This window comes from Rhinichthys klamathensis, unplaced genomic scaffold, assembly GCF_029890125.1.
Source record: "Rhinichthys klamathensis goyatoka isolate OS25496 unplaced genomic scaffold, OSU_Roscu_1.1 h1tg000044l_1, whole genome shotgun sequence".
In the NCBI taxonomy this organism is placed as follows: Eukaryota; Metazoa; Chordata; class Actinopteri; order Cypriniformes; family Leuciscidae; genus Rhinichthys; species Rhinichthys klamathensis.
In genome coordinates, this window is record NW_026606591.1 from 411,587 (window position 1) to 425,623 (window position 14,037).

Sequence of the window (14,037 nt, forward strand, 5' to 3'; positions counted from 1 at the left end):
CCTGGCTGATTTGTAGATTGTATGCACAAAAAAACTCTTGTGTTTTCATATTTTTGACAATTTCCCATTCATTTCCTATGGGGGTCATTTTTGAACAAAGAGCAGAAGTGTGACAACCACTTAGCATGCTTAGATCATGACCTCAATATTTTTGTGTGTTCACATACCGAATACCATAAAAGTCACCTAGTTTTGTAACATTCCGATGAAGCTGTGATTTTTAAAAATTCAAAACAGATTGATGTAATCTGAATTTATTACTGTGTATGTGTATAAAAGTGTGTTTGTGTGTGTGCGTGGATGTGTCTGTTTTGCACTCTTGATGTTTTATAGATTCACCCCTTCACTGTTGTGTGCTTTTTTTCTGGATCGTGGCTGATTTGTAGATTGTACACACAAAAAAACTCTGTATTGTCACATTTTTGCCAATTTCCCATTCATTTCCTATGCGGGTCCATTTGGACCCGAAGGTCCTGAGTGTGACTATTTTTTTTACAGCCACTTAGACTATTCAAATCCTGTCCCCAATTTTTTTGGGTGTTCATATACCAAGTACCAACAAAGTCACCAAATTTCGGACCATTCCGATGAAGCTGTGATTTTTTAAAAAAAATTATTTGAATGATTCGGGTCCATTTGGGCCGAACAACCCCAGAGGGTTAAATGATGTTGCGGGTAAATATAATGCTTTATCATCTGCATACATGACTGTCCACACACTTTAGAACAAGAGGAAGATCATTGGTCTTAAACAACTTCCTTGAGGCACACCACATTGCAACTCTTTCACATCTGAATAACTTCCATTATAAAATACACATTGTCCCAATGACAGTTAACTTTTAAACCAATGTACAGTATGAGAATTTCAGTTTATCCAGCAATAATGTATGATCCAGTACATCAAAAGCAGAGCTAATAAACAGTAATAGTAGTAACTCATTCCTCGCCAGTGTTTTTGATCCATTTCACAAAATTTTCATGGCCCCCGGAATATTTTGTTGTATAAATAGCTGAACATGCAATATATCAAAAGAAAGAACAGACAATCTGCTTAAAAAAAAAAAAAAAAAAAGTTTTATTCTAACTTAATGCAGTCTTTTTTTATTTTGGCTTGGCTTTTATTTTTTAACACTTGAATATGGGTGTTACATGTATGGTCTGTCTCCTAGGTTTCATCGTGTTTTTGGTTTAGTCCTGTTTTCCCCTGTCTGTCTAAATATTAATCTCCTTCATCTGTGTCCTGTTCATTATCGAATTCAGTTCCCTTTGTTTGATCTGTGTATTTAGGCTGCGCTCCAGTTCACTTTTAGACATGCACATGCAAACTTCCCTAGGCACTTCCTGGCGCCATTTAAGTGCGCTCCACTTCGTGAAGTTTATATGGACAGACCCTCGCTTCCTTGATTTCGACCGAGGGAGCGAGTCTACTTCATATGTACACTTCAGGCAACTCCATATACCAAAATGCAACACGATTGTGACCGTCTAATCACCAACACCACAAACAACTCTATGATATATTAATTATATATTTTTTTATTTAAAACAACCCAAACCTATATACATTTGGATGCTGCAAAGTAATAATAAATCAACTCCATAGCTGACTCCAAGTGATCAAGGGCTTAGGACGTTCCAATTCGTTCATTGCAGTTTCCGCCATTAGTTGGCACTCGTGCAACGCAAGCAATGACGTACATCCGGGTGAACGAGACGGAGGGAAGTTAGAGAGTCAAAGGCATGACAATTTTGGACTGGAACGCAGCCATCGACCCTGTGTTCTCCCTCTGTCTTCGTCAGTTCTCGTTAATGTTAAGTGTGGTTTTCTCCTGGTTCTGTCATTAAATACTATTATTATCATCATCATCCTCCTTTGTCTTCGTGTTATTTCCACTAACACGTTACGTAACAATGTAAGGTAAGTTTTATAAGAAAAGCCACATTTTGAGAAAAATTTGCACAATTAAATATCAACTGACATTTTTTACAAATAAAAATCTAAAAATATTGTCCAATATCTGATATGGTATCAATACCATTTTGCATCCCTATGACAAAAGATGCCAAAATTGCAATAAATAGCATATATGTTTTATTATTAATAATAATAATCAGAAAATGACGTATTAGGGTTACACTAAGTGACATGAACAAAACAGCACAATAGCACGTCAGCACAATATTCATGATCGTGACAGGCCTGGTTTGAATCGTAGATTTGCATTGATTCAGCAGGTTATTTTGCTGTGATTGCACATGTATGATCAGATGCAGGACACTCACTGTAAGTGCTGAGCAGACTCTCAAACTGGGCCACCAGTCCGACGGCATGCAGCTGTCTGAGAAAACCCTTATCCTCCAAACCCGCGTATAATCGCATGACAAATCCACACGCCAGTGCAGCCAGCTGTGAACACAACACACACATATCTTTACAAATGCCTTGTCAAAAAATTAGATGTGTGAAAACGGGGTGAGAAAACAAGAATAAAAAAACTGGTCTAGACCCCCCCCCCCACACACACACACACACACACACACACACACATTTGACTAAAAAGACCAGCCAATCATGTCAAATCACATTTACACAGCGCTTCACAGTAATAATAAAATAGCAGTTTTAATATTGAAAAGTTCTTCAGTTATGAAACAAATTCAATTTCAGCTGTAAAGCAGCTCTAAATGTCATTATTCAGCTCAGTGTTGATTCATTTTAGTCCAATGACGGTGTCAATGTTGCAAAGTTCATTAGTTTGGAAGCGAGTTATAAAGCAACAATAAATCAGCTCTACTGAAGATAATAGAGTCATTATTCAGTTCTGTGTTGATTCAGTAATAGTGCAAAGTTTATCAATTATGAAACGAGTTCAATTCAGCTGTAAGCAGCTCTACTGAACACAGTGCAGCACAAGTCTGTCATATAAGCTACATAAAATCATTATAATTGTGTGCTAATGGTGAGACTTTAGTTTTTGCAATCAGGCTCTCAAAAATAATAGAAAAATTTGGATTGAGATTTATCGGCCGATATATTGGTCATCGGCTTTCAAATATAAAGAAGTTATCGGAATCGGGCCAAATGTTCATATCGGTGCGTCCCTAAGCGTATCTGTTATGACATGAGCGTTTGTTGTGTGTGTCACTCACTGCTTGGCTGAAGACAGTGTCCCGTCTCTGCTGTAGCTGGAGACCCTGCGCCGAACTGCCCGCCGCCTCCTGGAGCAGGACGAAGATCACCGAGCGTCTGGCTCGCTCCGCCACCGCTGACACACACTCCTTCAGCGACTGGACCACGACACCGAGCTGATCCCGGACGTCCACAGCTGTCAGGGGACGATCTGATGGAAAACAGGAAACATTTGTGACCCGGTTTTCCAGATTCCCAGTAACCTGCCATTCCAGAAGACAATATAGACTGGATGAGTGTTAAAAGACATATGTTAAGCATTAGTAGAGTGATGCAGGGATGATATACTTTTGTGGCCCGAACCCAGGAAAAACATTTGAGCACCAGCTCCATTATCCTGAAATAAATGGGTTTTTGGTTAAATGCCTGGGATAAGGTCTTTTGGTGACAAAAGCTCAAGATATTTCCTCAGTTGATCCTAAGTGTCTTAACAGGACTAGAGAGGTTGTTGGGGCATTAAACTTCATCAGGTGGAACAGGTAAACTCATTAAACTCAGTAGTCCGCTTTTACAGCCTCATTGTGTACGTAATCGCACTCTTGCAAATGTTTTAAAAGACTGAGAGAGTTGTCAGAAGCTCAGTGACGGTGGCGTTGAAGTCATGTGACCGTGGTGTAGTTCCTTTACAGTCTACGTTTAGCTTTTGACTTCTAGCGATTGTTGTAGTGACGATTATCATGATGAACAAAACATTTTCAGAATCATAAACTTCTGTTGGTCACAGCGCTTATTTTCTACAATAATACAAAAGCCAATGGAAAAATCCTATTGTGTTCTTGTCGAGGGAACGCTCTACTGGATAGAGGAACAGCAAGTTTTTACATGTTGATGAAAGGTGGCTAAGACATTTGAAATAATATGCACTGATAAATCGTCCACAATAAGACTAGTAATGTGCAGTGGATAAACAGGGTCCATTTTGTTGTTGAATCAGAGCAAATTCATGCAAAACTGACCAAAAATCAGACCAACAACATGGGAAATTGTTTTGCTTTCTTCAGTACACACACACACACACACACACACACACACACACACACACACACACACACACACACACACACACACACACACACACACACACACACACACACACACACACACACACACACACACACACACACACACACACACACACACACACACACACAAACAAACAAACAAACAAACAACATTGAAGTTGACAAGCCAAGTTTATAGTCACTGCAGGTAAACCTGAATTTCATGCAGTAATAATTTCTTTAATCTTTGTGCAGTTTTATTTTTGGTTTTTGAGGATGATGGCATGTCACTCAACCTGTCCATGCTGACGTCTGTCAGATCATTTCACCTCTGACAGATAACACACACCAAAACATGGGAAGCATTTTCATTTCCTTTTGATAAAAGTTGATAAGCCTGTTTATTTATGCATGAAAGACTACATGGCTAGTTGCCCTGAATTATTTGCATTTAGCATTGTGTTTTTCTTTGCTGGTTTTATATTTGGTAACAGATTCAATGGAATAATAAAGTTAAAGTTATAAAAGGTTTATGATCTACAATTAATACAGTTTTATAATCTACAACTAAAATAAAATAAAGGGAGAGTTTGTTTATCAGTTCTGTATAAAAGAATGAAAAACTATGAACTAGCCAACTCGCTTTAAAGATTACAATGCAATTAAAAAGCCCACCGAATAAAGCGGATCAGAGCATTAGACTAAGCTGTGTTTAACGCTGGCAGGATACACGAGTCGGTTATCTAAATTACACACGGAGAAACCTACATCTCTTATGAAAGTCCCGAGAGCCATGAGACCGAATTAGACCAAAGGTTTGCAGATATGATCTCTGCACGAGCCACGGAGACCAAGTCTTGGCTTCCTGGTCTGAACGTGGTCTGGAATATATAAACATCCCAGGCCACACAAAACAATTGCGCAATTGCACACAAAAATAAAAAAGGTAATTGCGACTTTTTATCTCACAATTGCCAGTTTACATCTCGCAATTCTGACTTTATTTCTCGCAATTGCGTGTTATAAAGTCAGAATTGCGTGATATAAAGTCGCAATAGCAGGTTATAAAGTCAGAATTGCGAGATATAAAGTCAGAATTGATTTATATAAAGTCGCAATTGCAGGTTATAAAGTCAGAATTGATTGATATAAAGTCGCAATTGTGTGTTATAAAGTCAGAATTGCGAGATATAAAGTCAGAATTAATTTGATATAAAGTCGCAATTGCAGGTTATAAAGTCGCAATTGCGTGATATAAAGACAGAATTTATTGATATAAAGTCGCAATTGCGTGTTATAAAGTAAGAATTGCGTGATATAAAGTCACAATAGCAGGTTATAAAGTCAGAATTGCGAAATATAAAGTCAGAATTGATTGATATAAAGTCGCAATTGCGTGTTATAAAGTCAGAATTGCGCGATATAAAGTCAGAATTAATTTGATATAAAGTCGCAATTGCAGGTTATAAAGTCGCAATTGCGTGATATAAAGACAGAATTGCGTGATATAAAGTCGCAATTGCGTGATATAAAGACAGAATTGCGTGATATAAAGTCGCAATTGCGTGTTATAAAGTAAGAATTGCGAGATATAAAGTCAGAATTAATTGATATAAAGTCAAACTTGCGTGTTATAAAGTCAGAATTACGTAAAATAAAGTCGCAATAGCAGGTTATAAAGTCAGAATTGCGTAAAATAAAGTCGCAATAGCAGGTTATAAAGTCAGAATTGCGTGATATAAAGTCGCAATAGCAGGTTATAAAGTCAGAATTGCGAGATATAAAGTCAGAAATGATTGATATAAAGTCAAACTTGCGTGTTATAAAGTCAGAATTGCGTAAAATAAAGTCGCAATAGCAGGTTATAAAGTCAGAATTGCGAGATATAAAGTCAGAATTAATTGATATAAAGTCAAACTTGCGTGTTATAAAGACAGAATTGCGTAAAATAAAGTCGCAATTGCGTGATATAAAGACAGAATTGCGTGATATAAAGTCGCAATAGCAGGTTATAAAGTCAGAATTGCGTGATATAAAGTCAGAATTGATTGATATAAAGTCAAACTTGCGTGTTATAAAGTCAGAATTGCGTAAAATAAAGTCGCAATTGCGTGTTATAAAGTCAGAATTGCGTGATATAAAGTCGCAATAGCAGGTTATAAAGTCAGAATTGCGAGATATAAAGTCAGAATTGATTGATATAAAGTCAAACTTGCGTGTTATAAAGTCAGAATTGCGTAAAATAAAGTCGCAATAGCAGGTTATAAAGTCAGAATTGCGAGATATAAAGTCAGAATTAATTGATATAAAGTCAAACTTGCGTGTTATAAAGTCAGAATTGCGTAAAATAAAGTCGCAATTGCGTGTTATAAAGTCAGAATTGCGTGATATAAAGTCAGAATTGATTGATATAAAGTCGCAATAGCAGGTTATAAAGTCAGAATTGCGAGATATAAAGTCAGAATTGATTGATATAAAGTCAAACTTGCGTGTTATAAAGTCAGAACTGCGTAAAATAAAGTCGCAATTGCGTGTTATAAAGTCAGAATTGCGTGATATAAAGTCAGAATTGATTGATATAAAGTCGCAATAGCAGGTTATAAAGTCAGAATTGCGAGATATAAAGTCAGAATTGATTGATATAAAGTCAAACTTGCGTGTTATAAAGTCAGAACTGCGTAAAATAAAGTCGCAATTGCGTGTTATAAACTCAGAATTGCGTGATATAAAGTCAGAATTGATTGATATAAAGTCGCAATAGCAGGTTATAAAGTCAGAATTGCGAGATATAAAGTCAAAATTAATTTGATATAAAGTCGCAATTGCAGGTTATAAAGTCGCAATTGCGTGATATAAAGACAGAATTTATTGATATAAAGTCGCAATTGCGTGTTATAAAGTCAGAATTGCGAGATATCGTGATATAAAGACGAAATTGCGTGTTGTAAAGTCAGAATTGTGAGATATAAACTATTCTGAGGGGGAAAAAGTTAGTCTTTTTTTTCCTTAGAATTGGCCTGATAACTCGCAATTGTGAGTTTATATCTCACAATTCTGAGAAAAGATGTCAGAATCTCGAGATATAAACTCGCAATTGTGAGAAAAAAAGTCAGAATTGTGAAATAAAAGTCTCAATTCTGTCTTTTTTCTCGCAATTGCGACTTTATTTCTCAGAATTGCGACTTTAAATCTCGCAATTGCGACTTTATTTCTCAGAATTGCGACTTTATATCTCGCAATTGCGACTTTATTTCTCACAATTCTGACTTCATATCTCGCAATTGTGAGATAAAAAGTCGCAATTATTTAGGCGGAAACAAGCTTCCATACTAAACACAGCCACCGCATCTCCAAACAAAACACAGAAGTGTTGTTTCTGTTTTTGAACGATTCTCTAGAAATAATGATTCAATGACTCACTCATAAAGGCAGTCGCATGTTTTGTTCCTAAATGAATTACTTTTTGACTCACACACAAAGACAATCACATGCTTAATTCCTGACTGAATCAATATTTTTGAATGAATCAGTTGAATTAATAATTCAGAAACTTACTAAGCAAGCCGCTTGTTTTTTTTCTTGACTGAATCGGCGTTTGAATGATTCAGTGACTCATTCATAAAGACAGTCACTTAATTCACTGCTGAATGAATTAAAGGGAAAATTCACCCACAAATGAAAATGTTGTCATCATTTACTCACATTTTGTCATCCCAAACCTGTATGAGCTTCTTTATTCTGTTAAACACAAAAGAAGATATTGTCTTGACAGCACCCATAGACATCCACAGCAGTACTATTGAAGTCAATGGGGTCCATCAATACCAACATTGTTTAAAATATCTTCTTTTGTGTTCAACAGAAGAAAGAAACTCATACAGGTTTAGAACAACATGAGGGCGAGTAGGGGGAGAGCGGGGGCGAAAGTACTGTTTTTCAGAAAAACATCTTAGACCAGCTGTGGTCTATCAATACCAGGTGGTATTTTGTAAAAATGTATAATTTCACTTTGAACTTAAGACTGCTCATGTTACTTTCGACCCCGTCAGTTGGGACGAAAGTAACACACAGGTGGGTCAAAAGTAACACAACAATATACAAGCTAGATTTTTTGTGTTACTATTGTTTTTTGGTTTGTTTGTTTTTTTGCCTAAATATACCCGAGTATGACCTTGTTAACATGTAACTGCAAACATATTTTAGCCTTTATCTTTGCAAAAAAAATTTAATTTACATTTTTTTCATTTTAAATTTTAGTTTCATCAAATGTTTCAAAAGTAACCCAACAGTACATACTTGAATTGTTTAGAATTTGTATTTATTTATTGTCAAACCATTTTATAAAATGTTTTTTTTTCAACATGAAAAATATGAAAATGAAATGAAATTAGCATAGTATAAATTCTCAACACAATAGTCATGTTTCCATCCAGCTGTTTTTATGCATAGCCTACATTTAAAATGTGCATAAAAAACATCTGGATAGAAATCCTGCAAATGCATAGGTGGAGGTGTTAAAGCTATAAGGTATGGCTAAAACCTAAATGTGACTAGGGTAAATGGAAACAGATTGAGTGAAAAAAACGGTGACACAGAAATCAGCTGATTTAAATGTGACTTAAGCTTTAAAAGCCTCCTCATAAACATCTGCCATATTCTGTTGGTATAATATGACATAAATATGTTTTAATAAATGCTGCAACACACAGAAAGTCACCACATTAGAGGAGGAACAAAAGAAACATTTGTTTTCCCTATAGCGGGACAAAAGTAACGAGTGTTACTTTCGTCCCGACAGGAACTCCTGACATTTAAACCCGATTTACTTTTATACTGAAAAACTCTGACCAGGCAAACTTCAGGATGTGTAACAGCACTAAATAACCTATAGATTGATCATTACTGTGAGACACATGAAACGAAAAACACAACTTGTAATTAAAAAAAAGTACCGTTTAAGAAATTTACTTATCATACTGGAAAACTGCTTTCCGGACCTAACCGCGTGAAACGATGATGAAATCACGTGATATTTAGCAGCTCGGTCTCTGGTTGCATGCCGGAAGTGCTGTCATAGCTTGAAATGCAAATGTAGTCAGGGCTCAGAGAAAATTGCTTTGTTACTTTCGTCCCGTGTTACTTTCGCCCCGGTTCTCCCCTAAATGATGACAACATTTTCATGAACTATCCATTTAATGTTTGTGAATGAATCGGTACAACAAATGATTCAATGATTTCCTCATACAGACAGCCACTTCCTTAATTTCCGAACGAATTAGAGCTTTTGAACAAATTTCTTGAATGAATCAATGCCTCACTCATAAAGACAGTCACTTAATTTATGAATCAATTATTAAACGAATCGGTTGAACAGATGACTCAATGTCTCATTAATAAAGACAGTCACTTAATTTATGAATCAATTATTAAACGAATCGGTTGAACAGATGACTCAATGACTCACTCATAAAGACAGTCACTTAATTTATGAATCAATTATTAAACGAATCGGTTGAACAGATGACTCAATGACTCACTCATAAAGACAGTCACTTAATTTATGAATCAATTATTAAACTAATCGGTTGAGCAAATGACTCAATGACTCACTAATGAAGACAGTCAATTCATTTATGAATCAATTATTAAACAAATCGGTTGAGCAAATGACTCAATGACTCACTAATGAAGACAGTCAATTAATTTATGAATCAATTATTAAACAAATCGGTTGAACAAATGACTCAATGACCCACTAATGAAGACAGTCACTTAATTTATGAATCAATTATTAAACGAATCGGTTGAACAAATGACTCAATGACTCACTCATAAAGACAGTCACTTAATTTATGAATCAATTATTAAACAAATCAGTTGAGCAAATGACTCAATGACTCACTCATAAAGACAGTCACTTAATTTATGAATAAATTATTAAACGAATCGGTTGAGCAAATGACAATGACTCAATGACTCACTCATAAAGACAGTCACTTAATTTATGAATAAATTATTAAACGAATCGGTTGAGCAAATGACTCAATGACTCACTCATGAAGACAGTCACTTAATTTATGAATCAATTATTAAACGAATCGGTTGAGCAAATGACTCAATGACTCACTCATAAAGACAGTCACTTAATGACTCACTCATAAAGACAGTCACTTAATTAATGAATAAATTATTAAACGAATCGGTTGAACAAATGACTCAATGACTCACTCATGAAGACAGTCACTTAATTTATGAATCAATTATTAAACGAATCGGTTGAGCAAATGACAATGACTCAATGACTCACTCATAAAGACAGTCACTTAATTTATGAATAAATTATTAAACGAATCGGTTGAGCAAATGACTCAATGACTCACTCATGAAGACAGTCACTTAATTTATGAATCAATTATTAAACGAATCGGTTGAGCAAATGACTCAATGACTCACTCATAAAGACAGTCACTTAATTTATGAATCAATTATTAAACGAATCGGTTGAGCAAATGACTCAATGACTCACTAATGAAGACAGTCAATTAATTTATGAATCAATTATTAAACGAATAGGTTGAACAAATGACTCAATGACTCACTCATAAAGACAGTCACTTAATTTATGAATAAATTATTAAACGAATCGGTTGAGCAAATGACTCAATGACTCACTCATAAAGACAGTCACTTGATTTATGAATAAATTATTAAACGAATCGGTTGAGCAAATGACTCAATGACTCACTCATAAAGACAGTCACTTAATTTATGAATAAATTATTAAACAAATCGGTTGAGCAAATGACTCAATGACTCACTCATGAAGACAGTCACTTAATTTATGAATCAATTATTAAACGAATCGGTTGAGCAAATGACTCAATGACTCACTCATAAAGACAGTCACTTAATGACTCACTCATAAAGACAGTCACTTAATTAATGAATAAATTATTAAACGAATCGGTTGAACAAATGACTCAATGACTCACTCATGAAGACAGTCACTTAATTTATGAATCAATTATTAAACGAATCGGTTGAGCAAATGACTCAATGACTCACTCATGAAGACAGTCACTTAATTTATGAATCAATTATTAAACGAATCGGTTGAGCAAATGACTCAATGACTCACTCATAAAGACAGTCACTTAATGACTCACTCATAAAGACAGTCACTTAATTAATGAATAAATTATTAAACGAATCGGTTGAACAAATGACTCAATGACTCACTCATGAAGACAGTCACTTAATTTATGAATCAATTATTAAACGAATCGGTTGAGCAAATGACAATGACTCAATGACTCACTCATAAAGACAGTCACTTAATTTATGAATAAATTATTAAACGAATCGGTTGAGCAAATGACTCAATGACTCACTCATGAAGACAGTCACTTAATTTATGAATCAATTATTAAACGAATCGGTTGAGCAAATGACTCAATGACTCACTCATAAAGACAGTCACTTAATTTATGAATCAATTATTAAACGAATCGGTTGAGCAAATGACTCAATGACTCACTAATGAAGACAGTCAATTAATTTATGAATCAATTATTAAACGAATAGGTTGAACAAATGACTCAATGACTCACTCATAAAGACAGTCACTTAATTTATGAATAAATTATTAAACGAATCGGTTGAGCAAATGACTCAATGACTCACTCATAAAGACAGTCACTTGATTTATGAATAAATTATTAAACGAATCGGTTGAGCAAATGACTCAATGACTCACTCATAAAGACAGTCACTTAATTTATGAATAAATTATTAAACAAATCGGTTGAGCAAATGACTCAATGACTCACTCATGAAGACAGTCACTTAATTTATGAATCAATTATTAAACGAATCGGTTGAGCAAATGACTCAATGACTCACTCATAAAGACAGTCACTTAATGACTCACTCATAAAGACAGTCACTTAATTAATGAATAAATTATTAAACGAATCGGTTGAACAAATGACTCAATGACTCACTCATGAAGACAGTCACTTAATTTATGAATCAATTATTAAACGAATCGGTTGAGCAAATGACTCAATGACTCACTCATAAAGACAGTCACTTAATGACTTACTCATAAAGACAGTCACTTAATTAATGAATAAATTATTAAACGAATCGGTTGAACAAATGACTCAATGACTCACTTATAAAGACAGTCACTTAATTAATGAATAAAGTATTAAACGAATCAGTTGAGCAAATGACTCAATGACTCACTCATAAAGACATTCACTTAATTTATGAATAAATTATTAAACAAATCGGTTGAGCAAATGACTCAATGACTCACTCATAAAGACAGTCACTTAATTTATGAATCAATTATTAAACGAATCGGTTGAACAAATGACTCAATGACTCACTCATAAAGACAGTCACTTCATTTATGAATCAATTATTAAACGAATCGGTTGAACAAATGACTCAATGACTCACTCATAAAGACAGTCACTTAATTTATGAATAAATTATTAAACAAATCGGTTGAGCAAATGACTCAATGACTCACTCATAAAGACAGTCACTTAATTTATGAATAAATTATTAAACAAATCGGTTGAACAAATGACTCAATGACTCACTCATAAAGACAGTCACTTAATGACTCACTCATAAAGACAGTCACTTAATTTAAGAATAAATTATTAAACGAATCGGTTGAACAAATGACTTAATGACTCACTCATAAAGACAGTCACTTAATTTATGAATCAATTATTAAACGAATCGGTTGAACAAATGACTCAATGACTCACTCATAAAGACAGTCACTTAATTTGTAAATAAATTATTAAACGAATCGGTTGAGCAAATGGCTCAATGACTCACTCATAAAGACAGTCACTTCATTTATGAATCAATTATTAAACAAATCGGTTGAGCAAATGACTCAATGACTCACTCATAAAGACAGTCACTTAATTTATGAATAAATTATTAAACGAATCGGTTGAACAAATGACTCAATGACTCATAAAGACAGTCACTTAATTTATGAATCAATTATTAAACGAATCGGTTGAACAATTGACTCACTCATAAAGACAGTCACTTAATTTATGAATAAATTATTAAACGAATCCGTTGAACAAATGACTCAATGACTCACTCATAAAGACAGTCACTTAATTTATAAATTAATTATTAAACGAATCGGTTGAGCAAATGGCTCAATGACTATCTCATAAAGACAGTCTCTTCATTTATGAATCAATTATTAAACAAATCGGTTGAACAAATGACTCAATGACTCACTCATATAGACAGTCACTTAATTTATGAATCAATTATTAAACGAATCGGTTGAGCAAATGACTCAATGACTTACTCATAAAGACAGTCACTTAATTTATGAATCAATTATTAAACGAATCGGTTGAACAAATGACTCAATGACTCACTCATAAAGACAGTCACTTAATTTATGAATCAATTATTAAACGAATCGGTTGAGCAAATGACTCAATGACTTACTCATAAAGACAGTCACTTAATGACTCACTCATAAAGACAGTCCCTTAATTTATGAATAAATTATTAAACAAATCAGTTGAGCAAATGACTCAATGACTCACTCATAAAGACAGTCACTTAATTTATGAATCAATTATCAAACGAATCGGTTGAACAAATGACTCAATGACTCACTCATAAAGACAGTCACTTAATTTATGAATAAATTATTAAACGAATCAGTTGAACAAATGACTCAATGACTCACTCATAAAGACAGTCACGTAATTTATGAATCAATTAGTAAACGAATCGGTTGAACAAATGACTCAATGACTCACTCATAAAGACAGTCAC

The 14,037-nt window shown here is 34.4% G+C and overlaps 1 protein-coding gene across 5 annotated transcripts in view; it reads right to left on the minus strand.

Annotated features, from left to right (window-relative positions):
- inpp4b (inositol polyphosphate-4-phosphatase type II B) overlaps window positions 1–14,037 on the minus strand; it is a 204,401-nt gene that overhangs the window by 37,623 nt on the left and 152,741 nt on the right. For all 5 annotated transcript variants that reach the window (XM_056247211.1, XM_056247209.1, XM_056247210.1 and 2 more), the window contains 2 exons: window positions 3,154–3,344; window positions 2,287–2,410 (listed from right to left, as the gene is read on the minus strand). In XM_056247211.1, coding sequence (XP_056103186.1) covers window positions 2,287–2,410; window positions 3,154–3,344 — 315 coding nt within the window. The remainder of the gene's footprint in view (window positions 1–2,286; window positions 2,411–3,153; window positions 3,345–14,037) is intronic.